The 22,454-nt window shown below is 49.3% G+C and overlaps 1 protein-coding gene across 27 annotated transcripts in view; it reads right to left on the bottom strand.

Moving 5' to 3' along the window:
• The window catches only part of ZNF618 (zinc finger protein 618), a 152,240-nt gene that overhangs the window by 75,283 nt on the left and 54,503 nt on the right, over positions 1–22,454 (bottom strand). For all 27 annotated transcript variants that reach the window (XM_079324059.1, XM_079324039.1, XM_079324045.1 and 24 more), the window contains exon 2: positions 8,755–8,798. In XM_079324059.1, coding sequence (XP_079180185.1) covers positions 8,755–8,798 — 44 coding nt within the window. The remainder of the gene's footprint in view (positions 1–8,754; positions 8,799–22,454) is intronic.

The raw sequence follows: 22,454 nt of genomic DNA, 5'->3' as shown, positions 1-22,454 counted from the left end.
GCAGCCACGAGAAACTCACATTTGCAGTTTGCTGTTTCTGATCTGGAGTAGCATCCTCATAAATAATGAAAGTGACTAAAAGCTACTTAAAAAACACACACTCCTCCCTTCTGAAAGAATGAGGAAAAAAACCCCAATTATAAAAGGACATTTCTTCCAGCTAGGAATAATTTGTCATGTAATTCTCTGAAGACAGCAACAGAAACATGTGTGCTCCGTGCTCCCTTTGAGTCATCTGTGATTGCATATGTACTCAGATGGCTTCTAATGAGGCTATTTTTACAGCACACATCCTGCTGAGTTTTTGGGGAGGGGCAGAGTGAGATCAGTGAAGTATCAGTCTTCAACATCAGCTCCTCAAAAGGAGAGGAAAAGGAAACACATGAAGGAGGATGTACCACTCTGAACCAACACCTCTGAACAGCTCTCCTGCCCCAGCAGCAAATCTGGAGCATCTTTTGGGTATTCCTAAACAATACTCAAGCTGGAAAACTCAGAGATCATTAGTGCCTTGGTGATACCAATGATGGCCAAGCACAGGGCTCTGCACAAGCTGCTCTGGTGGCAGCTGCCCTTACTCATGGCAGGGCTGGAACAGGATGGGTCTTCAAGGTCCCCCCAACCCATTCTGTGATTGTGTGTGACATCCCTTGGCAGAGGACAGGCTGTGCCCCGTTAGAGTAAAACTGAAACACATTTTGGGCACTCACTGAAAGGCTCTTCAGCATCACAAAGGTTCAGTAAGGACACCTAAACACTCATGGGGACCAAGCAATGGGTACCTTTGCAAGGCAACTAGGGCAACAGAACCAGTGGATGTTCCAACTTGTCTTCTGGAAACCAACGTGCAGTTGGCTCATCCCAGGCTAAATCAAAAGGCTTCAGCTGTCAGGAAGGAAAGGAAGCAAAAAATGGGGGAGGTTGAAACTGGGCTCAATTGACAGATGTTTGCCATGGTTTTACAAGAATCAGAAAGTTCCTGACATGACTGGAGCTATGGGAAGTGGAATAGACAGAACAGAGGTAAATTAACTCTCATTTTACATGGAGATGATGAAAGCAGAGGCAAGAAAAAGAAGGATGTAAGTTGAAAATCTGGTTGTCTGATAAATTAGCTGTGGTGGCCTTCCCACCCCTCTCCCTGGCTCTCATCTCCTTCCTGGGGCAGCCTTGGGGGTTGGTCCCTGTCCTTACAGCAGGAGGAGGTGGAGAAAATCAGGAAGGCTGGTGTCCTTCACTGGGGACATCTCTGCAGACATCACCAGACAAGAAGGCTTTCAAGTGCAGGGTTAAAAGAGAGAAAAGCAAGAGCTGTTTTCCCAGTGTTACAATTCAGCTCTTGACTCCACCTCCAGCCCCAGCTTCAGACCTTCCCTCACACTCTGAAAGGCAAAGACACCACCCAAGCTCCCGTGGCACAGTGTCCAGAGCTGCTCCTCTCCAAGGGACTCAACCTCCCCTCCCTGCCACAGCTCCCAGAGGCTCTGCCAAAGCCCCTCTGCAGCCTGAGCTACATCCATCACAGAGCATGTCCTGGTGCTGATGTGATACTGGAACAACCACCCCATCCTGGGCTCCTCCTCTGAGGGGAACAGGCACTGTACTTCCAGTGTGGATTGCTGCCTCTGACCACTGGGCATTTGATCCTCTTAGTGGGAATCTCCCCTCCACAGGAGGAACCCCCTCCACTGTCTCTGGAATGAAGCAAAGCAAACACTTCCTTTACATACATTGTGTGCACACTAAAATATCCATTCTGATCCTTGACTCTTTCCATCTGGGAGCTTGTCCACATTCCAGAGCATGGACACCAGCAGGACACCCAAGTGTGCCACCAGCACTGTGGGTGACACACACAGTGGCAGCATGTGCTGGTCCATATGCCTGGAACCCAAACTTTCACCTGGTCACAGAGGGGTTCATGGTCATCGTGTTCCACCAGGAGGTTTCAGTTCTCTTCACAATCTTCCACAATGCCACTGTGAATTCCCTAAGTGTGCATTTAAATTCTGAAAGGTTACAGGAGAAAAACTGCTCTCTCCTGTCCAGCTGTTACTTTGGGGGATGGATACTCCCTCCTCCACCAGAAGTACAGCAGAGAGACTTGCAAAAGAACAGAAAAAAAGCAAAAGCTGGTCAGAGCTTCTGGACATTTTCCATGTGCAGCACACTCCTATCAACCTCAGGATTCAGACTTCAGGGTCCCTGTGAGACCCCAGGTGCTCCTGCAGTCTCTGGTTTTGTCCAGGAGCTGGATCCTTGTGCTTGGCTGGGTTTCTTCACAAGGCTGCTGGGTCCCCTCTTTGCATCCATGACCTGAGCATGAGCTCTGGTCCCTCCTACCCTCACCAAGGATGGAGCAGCAGCTCCTGGAGGCTCTGAGGCCTTTGCACCAAATCAGCTTTACCTGAGGACATCAAACTAACTGGGTACACAAAGAAAATCCCTGAGGCAGGAGAAGCAGCCCAAACCCTGCCCCTATCTGGGACACATGTACATCCTCTGCTTTCTCCCTCCAAAATAAACTGAAATCAGAACACCAGGCTGCATCGTTCCACAGGCAGAAGTGTGACAGTAGCTGCCATTCAGGTTTTCCTGGAAGAAATTTGCTCAATAAATACCAATATTATTAAGGAGTTCATAAATTTAAAGGATATGAAGGTTTTGTAGAAGAGAGATGCCTCAGGGAAATTCACCCCCTGCCTCTGAGGGCAGCCAGCTCTTGAAAACAGAAGTAACAGCTTTCAAAAACCCCAAAATACATAATGCAGCACTCAGTGGTGTGTGTGGTGTCAGTGCTAAAATCTAGGGAAAACAAACAAACAAAGCAGAATACTTAATTTTTCCAGCTATCTGGGTCTAGTAAAACACACAACCTTTCCTGACAGCAAACTCTGCTTCAGGAAGTCCAAGAGGAATTTAATCGTGCGTTCATTCCTCCAGGGACACTCGGCAGCTCTGAATCCTTCAGAGAAGGTAAACTCCAGGACCAATCAGCCTGCCTCTCCTCTGGAAATTAAACATTCAAATACAAACCAGAACAATAGTCAAGAGCCACAAAGAATTCCTAAGGTATTAGCAAAACAAATTCCCTTCAGTCCTTATTAGGAATATCTTGAGGATGGTTTGAAGAGGAAAGTCTAACCAAATATAAAAAAAATTTGGCTTATCCAACAAAAAACAACAGCATGCTCTTTGCCAAAAGCAAAAGAATTCAGTCAGATAAAAAATGCAACACACAAATGATGCAGGTTAAAAACTGAATTTAAGATGATAATGGAATAGCTGCCAGCGTCTTTAAATTTTGAAGCGTGGAAATGTCAACAGAGACAAAGAAATTCAGGGAAAAACAAAGAGAATAGATTAAGGATTTATTTATATCAGTGAAAGAGCTCTGTGTTCCTTGTAAGAAATGACTGAGGGGGTGAGAACTGCTCTCCAACACTCCATGAGGAGTGAGGGGGTGACCCAAGGATTTCCTGGGAGCTCAGCTTTCCTGAAGGCTTTAGAGCTGCCACATCTTGGTACTTCATGGGAAAGGGACATTTCTCCACCTCACACCAGCCAAAGCTCTCCAGGACTCTGGCACTGGGCAAACTGCTGTGGTTTGCACAGAAAATACTCCTGTTCCTGGGAGCTGGGGTGTGTCTGAGCACTTGGACGTGGACATTTGATCTTCTTTTGGGTTTCAAGCAAACCTGCCTGGGTTCTCCACAGCTTCTGTGTTGGCTGTACAGAACTGAACTCTCCACTGCTCTCAAACTGGCCAGAGGGCACTTCTGGGGGATTTTGTGCTGGTTGGTTGGTTTGTTTCTTTTTGAAGATAGCTAGTGAGAGCCCTTCAGTGGGTGCCAAGGCTTATTAATTTCCTTGCCTAATTAGTAAAAGTTTTCTCTTTTTCTGATGCAGGATGAGTCAGAAGCTTCTTGGCACTCTGGGACTGCAAATCCTACAGGTTGCCTCTTAAAGAAAGGGGAGATGATTCAAGGAATTTTGCTTCCTGGAAATACCCAGCCCTAGGCCTGTCCCTCCACGGTGTAGAGCCCTCTCCCAAGCTTCAGAGGACCACAGCCTCAGAAATTGTCCTTCCCCTGGGCTGGGGACCTGGTGAGCTGGAAGAGGAGCCTGAAGAAGAGCTGGTGCCATCCCAGGGATGACCCTTGGGTGACAGGAGCTGCTGGGGAGGATGTGTCCACAAAGGACAGAGCAGGAAAGTGGGCAAGAGAGGGAGAAGGGAGGCTGGAGGAAGCTGAACTGAGGAGGGGCAAAGTGGATGCAATCCAGGGCTCCACAGGGAATGGTCCCAGCCCCAAGAGCTCCAGGAGTGTTTGGACACTGCTCCCAGGGATGCCCAGGGATTGTTGGGGTTCTGTGCAGGGCCAGGAGCTGGACTCAGTGATCCTGGTGGATCCTTCCAGCTCAGGGATTCCGTGATTCCATGGAAGTTACATCTTCCATGGCACAGACTGAAACACTCAGACCCTTGAGGCACCATGGTTTGGTCCAGAGTTCCCAGGAAAACTGCACATGTCAGAGCTGGGGAACCTGCAGGCCCAGCCCAAGGCACCCCTGGGAACTCCTGCTCTGCTGCCCCTGCACCTCCCTGAGCCCCTTCTGGGAGCTGCACTAATTCACAGCCAGCCCTCCCTGGCCAGCAGCTCCAGCCCCAAGGGCTGGATTTGCTGTGCTCCAGGAGCAGAGCTTCTCCACAGCTACATCTGTGCTGGAGCTCCTGGCTGGTGGCAGCCCTGCTGCAGACGGGGCTGAGCTTCCAGCTGGCTCCATTCCCTCCAAAAACAGATGCAGCTCCTATATCAGGGGCTGATTTATTCAGCAGGAGTCTCACACATTAAGTGTAGTTAAGTCTGAAAACAAATCTAATGACTTTAAAATAAATAGCCAACAGAGGACTCAAAAGTGAAATTCCTCCTTCCTCTGACACCCTCCATATAAACAATAATAATTATAGAAAACCATGTCTAACACATGACTACACAGGGCTCTGGTGACCAAGAAAAGCACACACTGCTTGTCAGACATAATTGCACATTTGGTTTTTCAATTATTTCTTGTCAGGATCCAGAGCCCACCATCTGAATGCTGACATTAATTATTGGGAAGTTGTTAGTGCTCCAATAGTCTGGTGGAGACTCCAGAGGCCCAGAGCTCCCAGTGCTGCTCCCACAGTGCACTCCTGTCCCAGCCACCCTCTGGGGCTGTTTCCACACAGGGACCCCAGCCTGGGCCACTGTGCACAAGGGGCTGCAGAAGAAGCTTCAAGCAAGTCACCAGTGGACACCAGCAAGGAATCAGTGCCCTGCCATGTGCTCACCACAGGATGGGGCCAGACCCTGTCCAGCACTGGGGCCTCCAACACAAGACCTGAAGCTGCTGGAGAGTCCAGAGGAGCCCATGAGCTGCTGCCAGGGCTGGAGCCCCTCTGCTCTGAGCCAGGCTGGGAGAGCTGGGGGTGCTCACCTGGAGAGGGGAAGGATCCAGGGAGAGCTCAGAGCCCCTGCCAGGGCCTGAAGGGGCTCCAGGAGAGCTGGAGAGGGGCTGGGGACAAGAGATGGAGGCACAGGACACAGGGAATGGCTCCCACTGCCAGAGGGCAGGGCTGGATGGGATATTGGGCAGGAATTGTTCCCTGGCAGGGTGGGCAGGGCTGGCACAGGGTGCCCAGAGCAGCTGTGGCTGCCCCTGGATCCCTGGCAGTGCCCAAGGCCAGGCTGGACACTGGGGCTGGAGCACCTGGGACAGTGGGAGGGGTCCCTGCCATGGCAGGGGTGGCACTGGATGATCCCTAAGGTCCCTCCCAACCCCTCCCAGTCCCAGTGTGGGATTTTGTGAATCCAGCCCATAGCACTGTGTCCCCTGAGTCCCCTCCCAGCCCCTCTCAGCACCGAGCTCCTGCCATCACACCCATCACACTGCTGCCCATCATGCAGGAAAACATCCTGCTTTTATTGGCTTTTAATTTGCTGCTTTTTAATTTTGTTGACTGTCTCTTTTTTCCTTGCAAAAGGAAGAGAGAAGCCTCTGATCTACCTTTTCTGGAGTGTTCAAAAACATGCACAGCTTTGTCAGGTTGTCTCTTAGTTGTCATCTTCCCCAAGGCAAGCAGCCATCTCTCTTCTGGCTGCCTTCAAGTAAGGGGCTTGTTGTGCTCCTAAGAATTCTCTTCACCTTTTAAAATCTCCCATTCCTGAGTGCTCAGTGTGCAGCAGGGACACAGGAGTGAATGAGGGAGGAGAACAGTGAGTGCTCCCTGCCACCATGAGCTGCCAGCTGCACACCCTGACCCTGCTCTTCCCCAGGCCCCTGGAGCTGGGGGTGGTGGGATCACACACCCCTGAGCCTTCAGAGCTTTCACTGCTTGCTTCAAACAGAATAAAATCAATTCACTGCAGTAAAAAAAGAAAAATAGGATTGACCCAATACCACAGTCATCCCCTTAGCACCAAGCCTGCTACTGTGAAACAGAAATATTGCAGGAAGATAAAATCCAGGCAATTTTACTCTTATTATATTAACTACATTATACTATATTATATTATACTATTTTATTTTTGCTTATATTTTTACTGATAGAAATTAATTTTTAAAAGCTTCCTTGATAGTTTGCAATTAGTGAGGGTTCAAGTAGCAATGACTTTAAGAAACATCCATCTTGTGTCTCCATCCACTGACGACCTCACAGATTCAGAGTCACATTTCCACCTTCAATCACTGACAGAGCTTTCTTGAAATATTATGTTTTGATTCTGTTTTATTCATTTTAAATGGACTTGGCCATTCTCCTTTCTTTGACCACGTTTTGTGCAGTCAGGTAGATGATAAAGGAGGTTTTGTTTCCACTTTTCTACAAGGAAAAAAAGCAGTGACCAGCCTCACACTCCTCTGGACATACAAAGGAACAGGGAAAAGAGAGGGAAGTTCTCCCACCTCACCAGGAGCTCCAAGGGCACCCCAAAGGTGAGATGGGCACCCCAAAGGTGACACAGACACCCCAAAGGTGACATTGCTCCCACATGGAGAATGCACTTGTCCACCAGCTGAGGCAAGCCTCCATTGAGAGATGCAAAACTGAATGAAAGGTTGGAATAGACTCCAGGGGAAGGAAGGGGTGCCTGGCTCCTTTCCCCTTGCTCCTCAGCCTGTGCTTTCCTTACAAGACTTCTTCAGGCTAACTCCCAGTGAGTGCTCTGAGCCACACTGCTGCACCACAGATGAGCCACCCCAAAGTGAGAGTTTCCCCTGTGCCAGATGCCCAGTGCTCACCTCTGCCCAGCTCAGGGACACCCCAGACATGTTCCATGCCAGGCAGTGCCAGCTGAAAAGAAAACCTGCCAGGAATGAGGGTGTTTTGTCCTGAAATGGCACTGGCAGAGCTGGGGCACTGCTGGGACTGTGCATGGCCAGCAGTGGGAGGCAGGGACAGATCAGCACCACAGCCTCTCCCAGCTCCTACCAGGATGTGCTTTTACACGGCGGCACCAGCTCCATCCAAGGAATGAAACTTTCACAGTGCTTTCCAGGCCCTGGAGGGGACAGGAGGCCACAGCCCAGGGCAGACCCACCTCTCATTACAGAGATTACAGGGGCTAGAGCTGGGCCACCTCTGTCCTCTCCTTCTGAAGGACAGAAGGGTCCTAAGGTCTCCATCCAAGAGCCTCACTCTGGGGGCACTCAGCTGCAACTCCCCACAGCACACACAAAGCACCTCTGCTTTCAGTGCCCAGGGCCAGGACAAGGCCACATCCCACATCCATCCTTCAGCTGTGTCCAGGAAGGGCTGCATGGACCCTGGGCCCTGACAGCTCCCACCTGTCCCTGCCTGGACACTCTTGGCCACCCCATCTCCAGCAGGGAGAGCACATCTGTGCAGGGCTGCACCCACAGCCAGCACATCCCAGAGCCCAGCCAGCACATCCCAGCATCCTATCCCAGAGCCCAGCCAGCACATCCCAGCATCATATCCCACCCAGCACATCCCAGAGCCCAGCCAGCACAGCCCAGAGCCCAGCCAGCACATCCCAGCCATCACATCCCACCCAGCACATCCCAGCACCACATCCCAGAGCCCAGCCAGCACATCCCAGCACCACATCCCAGAGCCCAGCCAGCACATCCCAGCACCACATCCCAGAGCCCAGCCAGCACATCCCAGCATCATATCCCAGCCAGCACATCCCAGAGCCCAGCCAGCACATCCCAGCCATCACATCCCACCCAGCACATCCCAGCACCACATCCCAGAGCCCAGCCAGCACATCCCAGCATCATATCCCACCCAGCACATCCCAGCATCACATCCCAGAGCCCAACCAGCACATCCCAGCCATCACATCCCACCCAGCACATCCCAGCACCACATCCCAGAGCCCAACCAGCACATCCCAGCCATCACATCCCACCCAGCACATCCCAGCACCACATCCCAGAGCCCAGCCAACACATCCCAGCATCATATCCCAGCCAGCACATCCCAGAGCCCAGCCAGCACATCCCAGCCATCACATCCCACCCAGAACATCCCAGCACCACAGGCCAGCATCATATCCCAGCACCCCATCCCACATCCCAGCACTACATTCCAGCCACCACATCTCAGAACCCATGCAACACATTCCAGCCACCACATCACATCCCACATCCCAGCACCACGTCCCATCCCACATCACACCCCACATCACAGCCCACATCCCACCCCACAGCCCACACTCAGCCCCTCAGCCCTCAGCCCAGCCCTACCTGCTGGACGAGCTCCTCCGCCCGCTGCTGCTGCTCTCGTCGGCCTAGGAGAGCAAACCAAAGCTGGTGAGTGCAGAAGGACGAGGCAGCTCTGCAGCCCCTCCTGCCCCGCTGGGGCTCCCCCAGACCCTGGGGCTCCCCAGGAGCTGCAGCAGAGCCCTGGGCTGAGCCCGGGCTGCCCAGGGGCTGAGCCCCAGCTCCTGTCACTGCCCAAGGCTCCAGCCATGGTCTGGGACACAGCCACGGCCAGCTGGGAACCACCAATGGCCACTGGTCCCAATGGCTGCCTCTGGCTGCAAGGGTAGCCAACCCCTCCTCCTGTTAGCCAAACCCTCCTCCTGTTAGCCCAGCCCCTCCTCCTGTTAGCCAACCCCTCCTCCTGTTAGCCCAGCCCCTCCTCCTATTAGCCAAACCCTCCTCCTGTTAGCCAAGCCCTCCTGTTAGCCCAGCCCCTCCTCCTGTTAGCCAACCCCTCCTCCTATTAGCCCAGCCCCTCCTCCTATTAGCCAAACCCTCCTCCTGTTAGCCAAACCCTCCTCCTGTTAGCCAAGCCCTCCTGTTAGCCCAGCCCCTCCTCCGGTTAGCCAAACCCCTCCTCCTGTTAGCCAAACCCTCCTCCTGTTAGCCCAGCCCCTCCCCTCACTAGCCCCATGCCCAAATCAGCCCTGCAGGCCCAGCATCTCCTCTTGCCTCCTTCCCCAGCTCACTGATGAGAGCCTTCCTTGGAAAGACAATATTATTCCAATCCCAGAAATTTTATTTCTGAATTTGTGCAAATACAAGTTAAAATATATTAGCTGCATTTCACATTTTCTGCAAATGGCAGAAACAGGCAATTCATGTGCAGCAGGATGGGGGCCAGCCAACGATTTTGATAAAATAAACCCTTTTTTAATTTAAATGCTAATGCACTGAATTAAAATTTAATAACTGAGGAAATTGAAAAGCCGAGCAGGAATATTGGAAATAAATCCAAGCAGAAACAGCTGAAATTAAAAATTCTAGAGAGTGGGAGGATAGCAGCTAAGCTGTCTTATATGATTACATTTTTTTATGTTTTTTATTTTTTTTTTTTCAGAACGAAGGGGGGAAGGAAAAAAATCCTATCTTTGGCTGGCTGTAGGGCAGTAAATCGAGAGTGCTGTGATTTATTGCTCAATTTTCCTGAGGGAAAAAGGCTTTCTTTCATGCTGAAATATTTCATAAATTTCAAGCCAGCATAAATTCTTAATTTAAAAGTTATGGAGGTCACATTTAGTGCAGTGGTGCAATTCTCAAATCTTAAAGGAATAGCAACCAAAACAAAATTTGCAATTTGATTTTATTTTTTTTAAATTCTTATGTAAAATTTTCTTCAAAGGGATTCTCCAAATTACACAAAGCAGAAACACAACCTGGCTTCTGAAGGGATATGAAATCCACTGGAAATGAAGAGACAAAAAATCTAATTCAATTACAAAAAAGTATTTTTTTATTATTATGATGATGATTATTATTATTGTGAGCCACTTGAGGAATTTCTGTTAAAAAATTTCTTCTCTCCATTGCCTGGGAAAAGCCAGAAGGGAGGAGCTGACAATGTAATTGCTTCTGTTAGATCTCCAATCTTTTGTGAGCACTGATATGTTCATTTGTTATACAGCTGTTCAGCTACAGAAAGGATGTCAGAGCACCCATAATTCAAAGCAATCAATCAAAAATTAATGATTTGTCATGCTTACACAATGGGAAAAAAAAAAGGAAAAAAAAAAAAGCTTATGGGTTCCTGCAACTGGTAGATTGCTCAAACCTTCGGGGCATTTTCTAGAAGATTAGATTTGTATGTACAAAGAAAGGGGGGAAAGGGAGAAAAGGAGACTTAATACAGAGCCAGGGCAGAAACCTTGTGGGGTGCTGGGGGTGCTGAGGCCCAAAATCCCCCAGAGATGGGAACCTCCCAATCTCTGTATGTACAAAGGGCTTTGTGCACAACCCAAGAGCCACATTTTGGATCACAGGGACCTTGTGAGGCTCCTGCCAGGAGAATTCCAGGGGAAAACTGCCTGCTGAAACATGGGATATCCTGAGCTGGAAGGATACTCTGACCCATGAGGATGATGGAATCCAGCCCCTGGCCTTGCACAGACACCCCAACAATCCCCAGGGCTGAGGAGTTCCCTTATTTTGAGAGAAAAAGTGAGGAAAGAAGGGAACCACAACAGGTAAGGGCTCTCATCTTGATGGTTTCACATCAGGTGCTCCTGGAGATGATCCATTAGACAAAAACATCAAGCTAAGCCTGAATGACATCACATCAAGCTGCCTTAAATGTTTCTGGATGCTGAAACAAGCAAATCCACAGAATCCCAGACTGGTTTGGAGTGGAGGGAGCCTTAAAGCCCATCCAGTGCCACCCCTGCCATGCAGGGACCCCTCCCACTGTCCCAGTGTCCAGCCTGGCCTTGGGCACTGCCAGGGATCCAGGGGCTCTGAGCTCTCCCTGGGTCATTCTCCTCTCCAGGTGAGCACCCCCAGCTCTCTCAACCTGTCTATTCAAAAATAAAATCAATTTAAACTAAAATATTCCATATAAATTCTAAGAAGTGGCATTTGGGGACTAAAAGTGGAAGGCTGGAAGTCACAGTTTAACCAGAATGTGCCAAAATGGGTCAGAGCAGCTCCCAACAAATAACTGCTTTATGGAGAGGAACAGAAATCTCCTGTGCTTACATTTAGAATCTCCTGCACTCTCATTTACCCAAGTAATTGATTTTGCTGATTTCCTAATTTCTAACTGAAAAAGGAGAGGAGCAGAATTTGCATCTGCTGATGAGCAGGGGGTCGGGTGTGGGGTGCAGAATGTCACACAATCTGCCCCATAAAATCATTCACAATTCAAAATGTTATTCCCTAAAGTTGCTTTTCTACATATTGGGTGTGTTCAGTGTAGTTTTGTTTAACTCATGCTAATAAATATCCTTTAAATGAAAACGCACACAAGCAGAATGTGGTTTCAGGCCATATGCTCCTCCACTCGAGTTGTAAGCAAAAAGTGAATTGTGATAAATAAGAAATGTATCAGTCAACATCTCCTAACAGGAGAACGTGTCAAAAAATTGGAGTCCAAGCAGATGTAGAACTGACCTGAGAAATCCATGTTTATCAAGAGGGTTACACTATATTGGGAAAAAAACTCCAACATTTTAACAGTTACAGCAAAACAAAATAAAAAACCAAAACACCAAAACTAAAAGCAATAAAAATGTGAAATGAGATTTCAGACGATTTAAGCATGGGCTTTCTGCCTGATCACTTAAATTATGATTAGAAACAATTATTCAAATCTCTTGGATTTGCATTGGAGGCCCCTCCAGATCAGGTCCTATGGATGGGATGGGGGCACCAGGAGACCCCCAAAGCACTGCCACAGCCCTCCCCAGGGGAAAAGGGCTCCAATCCATGCATCATTTATTTATTCAGACACAGGCACCCCCTATGATTTGCCTCTGAGCCCCATCCCAAAGGAAGAGGTCCCTGATTCTGCCTGGGGGTCACAGGAGGAGCAGACCCTGCTCACCCCAGCAGCTCTGCCACAGCACCTTCCCTCTCCAGAGGGAAAAGGGCAGAGTTGTTTGTTTACCTGAGAGAAAAAAAGGAAAAAAAACCCAAACCCTCACCCTGCTTTCCCCCAAATGCCTTCCCAGAAACAGCTGAGTAATTTTTGTCCAAACACAAACCACACGTTCAGTTTTGGAAGGAGCCAGCAGCACCCAGCATGGAAAATTTCACCCCAAATAATTAAAATTTGGCAAAGAGAGAAGTAACTGAAAACAGGTCTGACCCAGGAATGTGCCATAAAAATAACTGCAGGCCTGCTACCTGCACTGTCTGCGGTTATTAACTTCAGAGCCACAAAAAATGCAGGAAGTGCTTTTTTTTTTTTTTTTTTCCTTTTTTCTTTTCTTTAAACAAAGAGCAAGACATAGGCAGTTTCCTATTTAATTTTTATTAAATAGGAGGGGAGAAAAGAGCAGAGCAGCTCCACATCACACCAAAACATCTGCAGAGCACAAGGAGCCATAAATGTGCCCATGCCCCTTTCAAATCTGGGTTTTTGTTTCCTCCTGCCAAGTCAGCAGATGCTGAGGAACACAAGCCCTGGATTTTGAGAGAAGGACACAAGGCTGAGCCCAGGGGTGATCCAAGCAGAGCTGTGCTCCACTCTGAGGTTATCTGAGATCACTGGGTCCACCTTCCCCAGCACCAACCCCTGTCCCCAGGTGCCACATCCACACTGGCACATTCCCAGGGATGGTGATTCCACCACTGCCCTGAGCAGCTGTTCCCATGCCTGACCACCCTCTCCATGAGGAAATTCTTCCTAATATCAAACCTACACCTTCCCTGGCTCAACTTGAGGCTGTTTCCTCTGATTCCCAGAGCCAGGGCATCCCCTGCATGAATGGCAAAGATCTCCAGTGCCTCAGGCTGCTGTGCCTCATCCCCTCCTCATCCTTTGCCTTTGCCAACCCAACAGGCAGCCTCCAAAAGGGATGAACTTTCCACTCAAGAACAAGTTCCTGGGACTGGAGGAATGCACTGCTTATTTCCTCAGCTGCATCTTTCCCTCAAGAAACAACCAAAATGATAATAATAAAAAAAATATCTGCAAGGAGGAAATGTGAGCTCTCCCTGAGGCATCTGCCTAGTCCCACAGCTGAGCCAAGCTCCAGAGTGAGGGTTCCCTAACCCCCCAAAATCCACTGTGGGGTCTGCAAACCCCCTCCATCCTGGCCATGGAGCAACACTGGGGTGGGGGATGCTGGTGGCAGCTTCAGGGTCAGGATTCCTTGGGAGCAGCCAGGGGAATCTCACCCTTGTACTCAGCTGCAGCCCTGCCCTGGGAAAAGCCAGTGCTTGTTCCCTCTTCCAGCAGGGAAAGCCCAGCAGTTAGCAAACATCTCAGAGTTTTGACCCCTCTGAGAAGAGCCCATGGAGGGTTTGCTGCTGAGGGCAGCAGAAGGCAAAGGCAGAGACAGCATGGCAGGCACAGAGGCTGTGCTGCCACAGCCAGGGCACATCTGGGACAGGATGGCCCCAAACACCCAGGGACCATCCCTGAGTGACAGTGACAGTGAGCACACCTGGGCTGCAGTGCCAGAGGAAGGGCTCAGTGCTCCTGGCCATGCACATCACTTAGGCCAAGCTTTAGAAGAGGTGCTTTAATGTTGAGATTTCCAGCAAGTTCATCCCTGGGAAGGCACCAAGCTGACTGTGACCACCTACAGGGACATGATCTGTCCCCAGCACCCTTGTGGTGACAGACAGAGCATGCCAGTGCTGGGTGCCTGGGGACACAGGGAGCCCAGATTCCCCACTAGGTGCCTCTGGCATTCACTCTGGGCAGTGCCTGAGCAGACCAAAGGCCATGAGATTACTGAGCACCCCCTCACCCCTGTGAGCTCCTCCACCACAAACAGCTGCTGGAGATGGTGGCTGAGGCAAACCCAAATCAGAGCAGTTTCTGGCTGTGGACACAGCATCAGCCCAGCCTGGCCACATCCCTTCCTGTGGGTGGCCAGCACCCCGAGGACACGTGCCCAGGAGGAGCTGAAGCTGGGCAGCAGCACACAGCAGTGGCACTGAGGGACCAGCACTGGGGCAGGGCACCCTGCACCCTCACCTGCAGCCTGGGCAGGCTGTCCCAGTGCCCCAGGGCTGTGCACTGCCCTGCTCCAGTGCCAGCCCTGTGCTCATTAGCCCTGGGGATCATTAACAGCTGCCATGGTCCTCCCGCTCCCCTCCTGCACCTCCCACACACTAGGAAGGCACAGGGTGCCCCCCAATTACTAATTAATAACAAACACTAATGACAAATCCAGGGAGGGAGGGGATGAGCCCATCACAAAGGTCAGCTGTGAGCACAGGGTCCCACTGGAGAAGCCAATATGGGAATGATCCCCTCTGCTCTGGCTGTGAGCCTTCAGCCTCAGCCCAAGGACCCTCACTGCTGATTCCAATGCTCTTTGTATTGGCAGAATTACTTTTAATTTTCTCTCTTTCTTTTGTTTCTGTTTATTATTGTTATTATTTTGGTTTTTGGGTTTGGTGGTTTTTTAGGGGGTTTGTTTGTTTGTGGGGTTGGTTTTTTTTAAATTTTTTTTTTTTTTTTTGGTCTTGCAAACTCAATATCCTCAGGCTTCTCCCCAGATTCTCATCTGGGACAGAACAAGTTGCACAATGGAGGTTAAAACTACTAAAACTACATGTAGGTAAACAATACTAATAAAAAAAAATCACAATTAAAGTCTAGAAATTGTTCTCATTCAGTTTCACTGGATTTACTTCTTGTCTACTGTTGACTATCTTCCCATTTTACAACCATCATTTACTGCCTGCATCCAGCTCACTTCTGAGCTGCCTCTGTAACCCAGAATTAAAAGCTCTTCTGTAGAATTTTAAACATGGAAAAGGCACACATGGGGCTGAAACTTGGGGGGAAACACCAAAATCAGTGAGGGGGGAAGAATCCAGGGTGGGTGCTGAGCCCCAGAGGACCCAGGTGTCCCTGTCACCCACTCCCAGTTCCCACACTCCAGGCAGTCCCAGAAAGGTTTGAGGGCTGTGAACAGTGGCCTCTGAGTCAAGGCAATATTCATATGGGTAATTTTATGAACTTGCTGACAGTACTGGCAGAATTTGTGCTTTGAATTTCAATTTTTCTCCCCTGGCAGCCCAGGGAGATTCAAGCAGTACATGCTAGCAGAAGTAACTGAAGAAAGAGAACATTAAATAAATTTTAACCTAAAACTACAAATGTTCAAACCAGTATTAAAAGGCTTCAATGTTGTGTACTTTTGTTTTTCCCTGAAACAGTCATGAAATTAAAATTATGAATAAATCAATGCAGTAAATTGGTCTGGATTTAAAGAGTTACTCCTTGATTACAAGCAACCCAAAAGTAATCAAAATATTTTTTCCATCTCCTGTTGCTCAGTGCTCTCTTACTCTGTTCTTTATGAGAAAAATAATCAAATTGAGGGTGAAGAGGAGAAAAGGCATTACTGATTACTCTGAACTCTCATATCATAAAAGCTGGAAAATAAGAGTGACCAGGCAAAACAACAGAATTATGTGCATCAAGCAGTTGTTTACAGATGGCATGAGTTTCCCAGCAAAAGAAACAGCTGGAAATATTTTTGAAGAATAAATGTATATGGAATGAAACCTTGGGGGGTTGGAAGGTATTGTTATTTTTTACTTGGGGGGAGAAAAAAGGGGTGAAAGAGCCATGTGATAGCATTTCAGAAATCCACACATTTTTCAAGGCTTCCAATTTCACAGGAAACTCTCAGGAAATCAATTTTTTAAAAAATCCCATTACAGGCACTTTTCCAAGTTGAGAAAACAAACATATCTAACAAGCTACAAACGCACACGGAGGGAAAAAAATTAAAATAGGACTGATTTATCCAGGGAATCTCAGCCTTGTTCAACACGTTTTGTTCTGGATTTGGGACCTCTGGCCTCTGCTGGAGCATCTGCTGGGGCTGTGAGGGCTCCACACACCCAGGCAGTGCCAGGAACCTTCCCTGCACAGCTCCAGCCTCTGCAGCTCCAGGCAGAAGGGATGGGATGGGATGGGATGGGATGGGATGGGATGGGATGGGATGGGATGGGATGGGATGGGATGGGATGGGATGGGATGGGATGGGATGGGATGGGATGGGATGGGATGGGATGGGATGGGATGGGATGGGATGGGATGGGATGGGATGGGAAGGAGCTGGGGTTGGGTTTTGGGGGAGCCCCATCCCAGGCACAGCTCTGGTGTGCTGGGCTCATCCCAGCACGTGGCCAAGGATTCTCCTCTTTCCTCCCACCCTGGTGAGACCCCACCTGGGCTCTGTGCCCATCTCTGGGGCCCTGAATCTGCTGGAGAGTCCAGAGGAGCCCATGAGCTGCTGCCAGGGCTGGAGCCCCTCTGCTCTGAGCCAGGCTGGGAGAGGAGAAGTATCCAGGGAGAGCTCAGATCCCCTGCCAGTGCCTAAAGGGGCTCCATGAGAGCTGGAGAGGGACTGGGGACAAGGGATGGAGGGACAGCACACAGGGAATGGCTCCCAGTGCCAGAGGGCAGGGCTGGATGGGATATTGGGCAGGAATTGTTCCCTGGCAGGGTGGGCAGGGCTGGCACAGGGTGCCCAGAGCAGCTGGATGGTGGAAGGTGTCCTGCAGAAGGTTGGAAGATGATCCCTAAGGTCTCTCCCAATCCAAAGCACTCTGGGATTCCCCAATTCTCTCCCCACAGCTCAGCTGAGGCAGGCTAAGGACCCTTCCCCTGCACAAACAGCTCCATCCACCCAGAGTCTGTGCAGCCCCACATGGGCAGGGATGGGATGGGGATGGTTTGGGGATGGGGATGGGATGGGATGGGATGGGCAGAGGCAAAGCCCCAGGCAGTGCTGGCAGGCCATGAAGTGATGGCCATGAAGCTCAGGAGGATTTGCCTGAGGTGCAGCCCAGCCAGGAGAGCCCTGGAGCTCTCACAGAGTGTGTTTGGTTGATGTGCCAGCAAGGTGGATTCTGTCCCCATCTGTTAAACCAGGTGGGGCAGTGCCCCTGATCTCCTGGCACATATTCTCTGCTAATGGGCCATCTTTAAACCAGCTGGGACAATCATCTTTATCTTCCCACAGCCCATCCTCCCTCCAGGAGATATCTCCTGTTCATGGCCACTGAGTCCCAGTGCATGGCTGATAAAATTCCATCATCCCACTGGGAGATGCTCCAGCCAGGGCAGGAGCCAAGCCTTTCCTACCCAGAGAAAAACTGAGATTTTGGACACCAAGGCACCTTCTTTCCACTGCATTCCAGAGGAAAGCCAGACCCTTCCACATCATCCCTGGAGCTTCAGAGGAAACTGCACCTTCTCCAGGAGCACTGTTCCAGCTGAACCACATCTGCCACTGCAGGAGGATGCAGCCACCATTGAATGGGACTGTGCCACCACCCTGACTGACTGACGGGTGTCACCTTGGATTCTGACTCTGGCAGGGTTTGGGATTGTTCTTTGTAATACTGTATTTCTATTTTAATTTTCCTAGTAAAGAACTGTTATTCCTAATTCCCATATCTTTGCCTGAGAGCCCCTTAATTTCAAATTTATAGTAATTTGGAAGGAGGGGGTTTACATGCTCCATTTCAAAGAGAAGCTCCTGCCTTTATTGGCAGACACCTGTCCTCCAAACCAGACACAGAGGGATGGCCAAGCCCCAGCAGACAGGCAGGGAGGATACAGCCCAGAGCAGCCATGCCTCAGCAGTGACACACACGGGGCAGGACAAGCTGTGACAGCAGCAGGAACCAGCAGAGCCAGGCCTGGCAGAGCCAGGCCCAGCAGAGCCAGGCCCACCTGGACCTTGAGCTCCTGTCAAGGCTCCAATCCAGCTTCCTGAGCCTTCCAAAGGACCCTGAGAAAATGCCAGCCAGGAAAACCCAGAGGCACCTCCCCACTGCCCAGGGATCCTCAGAGTGCTGCTGGTGCTGCCACCAGCACGGACACACAGATGCATCTCTGGGAACACAGACCCCACACACAGCACTGGGAAAACTTCAAACCAAGCCCAGCTGGTGCCAAGCTCAGGCTCAGAGGGTGAGACATGCCCTGGCCCCAGTTCTGGAGCTCAGAGCCACGAGGGAAGGGCTGGGAAGGAGTGCTGGCCAAGCTGGGCAAGCACTTGGAAGAAGCTTTGGTAAGGCTGAGACTCTGCCCTGCAAAGGCTGTGGAGCCCCCAGGGAGCTGCTCCAGTCAGAGCTCAGCCCTCTGAGTGTCAGTGGCAGTCATGGTACCCCAAACAGAATTTTGGGGTTGGTTTTATCTCTTTTTTGGTAAATTTTGAAGAACGCTTTGGGTCCCTCCTTAGCAAACAGCACTGCAGAGATGCAATGTGCTGCAATTGTTCTGCTTCAATCTGAGATAAGCAATGGAAATTTAAACACTTCCAAAATACAACTGATGGCAGAAAATTTGATCTAGAATAGAAAAAAATTGCATAATTTGATAAATATTGCAATGAGGTGGTTTCAGTAACAGCACCATGAGGAGGTCTGGCCTTGGCCAAGGATCCCCTCCAAAACTGGCACACAAGATCTCCTTCCAATGCCTGTGGGAAAGGCTTTGCATTTGCAAAACATACATTTTACCCTTGTAAAACATAAATTTTATCCTAATTTTAAAAATCTCCCATGCAGCATTTATAGACAGGCTGTGGGGTTGAAACAAAACATTCTCTATTGGGTGGGTAACTGTGGGACTTCACCTTCTCTCCCAGTTTTGTATGACTGGTTTGTTTAAATGGCATGAAATGGTGGTAATTTTACTTTGGAAAGGGAAAAAAAAAGTCAAACCACATTGGTCTAAAAGTAAGAAAGGGGGAAGGCACAAAAAGCTGGGTAATTTCTTCAAACTTAAAAAAGAGCAGTAATTACAGGGGGGAATTCAAAAGGAGTTGTCTGCTTGGCTCCCTCCAAAAACAAAAAAATAAGAAAAAAGTAAGGAAAAAATAGTAAAAAGAGAAAAAGAAAAGGAAGGGGAGGAAATGAAGTTGGTGAAAAAGCAGTCTGAAAGTAGAATTCTTAGAAATTCTGCTTGCAAAATAACCCCCATCAGCAAACCACAAATCCTATAAATATCACCAGATCGACTTCCTGAGCAGATCTAAATCAACAAATAAACAAACAAACCTCCAAGATTTAAAAAAAAAAGTTAAAAAAAAATCTAAATAAAAACTACCAAAAACCCCAACAAGGCCAAGCTGGTGTCCCCAAGGGAGGGTGGCTTTGTTGGCTTCCCAAGAGCGATGGTGGTTTGGAAAATAAAGAGGGAAAACAACATTTCCTGGTTCAGTGGAGCTGTGAAAGCTGCAGCAGCATCTCCCCCTGCCCAGGGCACAGGGATGGGACCCTCAGCCCTCCCCAGAGCCTCCCCCCAGGGCAGGATGGCACCAGGCACTTTCTCACTCCCAATCTCCACCTCTGAGCACTTGTTTGGGCTAAGAAATGGATTTTTCAAGCAGTTTGTGGGGGACAAACATCAGTGGGACCAACCAGAGTGACCCCCCACTCTCTACCATTCCTGCAGATGAAACAAATGAGGGCACAGAGCTGCTGGGAAATGATTTCCAGCCCAAAGTGGAGCTACAGTGAGATCATGGCATGGATTGGTATCATTTCTGCTGCACCATTCACACAGCAGAGTATGACACTCATTTTCAAAAACTGGAAGTGACACAGTCCCTGACATTTAAAATTTTCTTATTCATACAGGCAAAATACATCCTATTTATTTTTTAAAGCAAGAACTGTAAGATGTGCTCAACATCTAAATGAAGCACTTACAAGCCCCAGATTCTGTTTGACTCGAGCCTGTGAAACCCAAAAAGATATTCCTTATTTCCTGGGCAACAAAAAAAAAAAAAAAAAAAAAAAAAAAAATTCAGATCAATCTATTTTCCTTCCAGCTCAGTCTGAAAAGGAAATTTTCAATTTTTCAGAGCTTCAAGAAAACCAAGAATATCAATTATTTGCACAGCCCTGCAGAGTGGACAGATTTGTCTTGGAAAACCTCCAATGTGATGCAAAAAAGGTAAAAATGTTCCTACAGGATCCCTTTTGAGGCTGAATTTTGCAGGCAGCAAAACCATGAGCCCTCTGCCCATCTGTGGGCAGCTGCTGCAAACCCTGGGGAAGAAAAGCCAGAAAGTGCAATTGGCTCCCCAGAATTCTGGGGAGAGAGAAATGCCCAAGCCACCATTAATGCCCAGTTCCCAAATGGAATCTGGGTTGGGCAGCACAGGCTGCTGCTGCCAGAGCTGGACAGGGCTGGTGGGGTTTCCAGGAGAAAGGAGCAATGAACCCACAGATCTGGGAGTTTTGGACAAACAGTATCAGGACAGGGGCTGGTTCCTCCTGCCCCAGAGCCTCTGGAAACCTCCAGTCCCAGGGAGCAGCAACTGCAGGGAATGCTGGGCTGGAAAAGAGAAATGTGTGCCACATTCCACAGGCTCTTCTCAGAAAACACAACTTGGTGCTCACCTACACTTTATTACAGACACCTTGGGTGCTTTGCTTTCCACCAACCACATGGATAATCTCAGCAGCTGTGGATATATTCTAGATGAATGCATGTACCCAAGGAACATGGTGTATCACCCATTTTAGGACTGGCTGAGAGCACAGCATCTCCACTGAATTACACAAACATCTGAGAAATTCAACCAGGAATTGTTTTCTGCACATAACAACCCAAGTGTGGGATTCAATGTATGGGAAACTGTAACAATTCAAAGCATCTGCATCAAAAAGGGAAATACTGGGGACTGTTCTCCAACCCCCAGATTCCATCCTGGGTGAGGGATCTCTGCTGTGATGCACTTTGCCTCCACATGGTCCTAATCCCTAAAAGGAGGGCACAGGATGTTCCTGAGTTTAGGGGAAAACCTCTGGAGGGAGCCTGGAGCAGAGCTCCAGGCCTGGGGAGGATGGGGAGCCTGTCAGAGCTGCACCATTGCAAACCCTCCAAAACATCTGCTTTTGTTGAAATGACAACTGAATTGGGGCATCTCCAGCTGCATCACCTCACCCACTGTGACACACCTGTGGGATGAGCTGGAGCCAGGACAGAGATTAGAGTTCCTCTGAAGTCCTGGCAGAGCACCATGGTACTGGGCTTTGGTGGAGAAGGAAGAACCAGGAAACACAAAACCAGGCTCAGAGGGTTGCACAGGTCAGATGGCTCCAGCCTGTTTGGGCACAGCAGTGTCCCATGGACAAGATTTACCCTGCCAGGACACACTGAACACCTGCCAGGACCCTGACTGAGCAGGGGCTGGGGATAATCAAAGTGACAATGCAAACAGCACCTGCTCTACTATGGTGGGGCTGTGCTGGCTGGACAGGGCTGCTCCAGAGTGACTCAGAGATTCTGGGGGCTTTTCCAGCCCAAACGGTTCCAAGATTCTGGGGTGATTGGCAGACATGCAATAACTGCTGCTCAAACGGGAGCAACATCCATCCACCTTTCCATCCTTCCATCCATCCATCCATCCATCCATCCATCCATCCATCCATCCATCATCCATCCATCCATCCATCCATCCATCATCCATCCATCATCCATCCATCATCCATCCATCCATCCATCCATCCATCCATCCATCCATCATCCATCCATCATCCATCCATCATCATCCATCCATCCATCATCCATCCATCATCTATCCATCCATCCATCCATCATCCATCCATCCATCCATCCATCCATCCATCCATCCATCCATCCATCCCTCCATCATCCATCCATCCATCCATCCATCATCCATCCATCCATCATCCATCCATCCATCCATCCATCCATCATCCATCCATTATCCATCCATCCATCCATCATCCCTCCATCATCCATCATACATCATCCATCCATCATCCATCATACATCATCCATCATCCATCTGTCCATCATCCATCTATCCATCATCCATCCCTCCATCATCCCTCCATCATCCATCCATCATCCATCCATCCATCCATCCATCCATCCATCCATCCATCCATCCATCATCCATCCATCATCCATCCATCCATCCATCCATCCATCCATCCATCATCCATCATCCATCATCCATCCATCACCCATCCATCCATCATCCATCCCTCCATCATCC

Source organism: Erithacus rubecula (assembly GCF_903797595.1).
Source record: "Erithacus rubecula genome assembly, chromosome: 21".
NCBI lineage: Eukaryota > Metazoa > Chordata > Aves > Passeriformes > Muscicapidae > Erithacus > Erithacus rubecula.
Note: the sequence above shows the minus strand (reverse complement) of the source record. Positions and strands in the feature narration are given on the sequence as shown.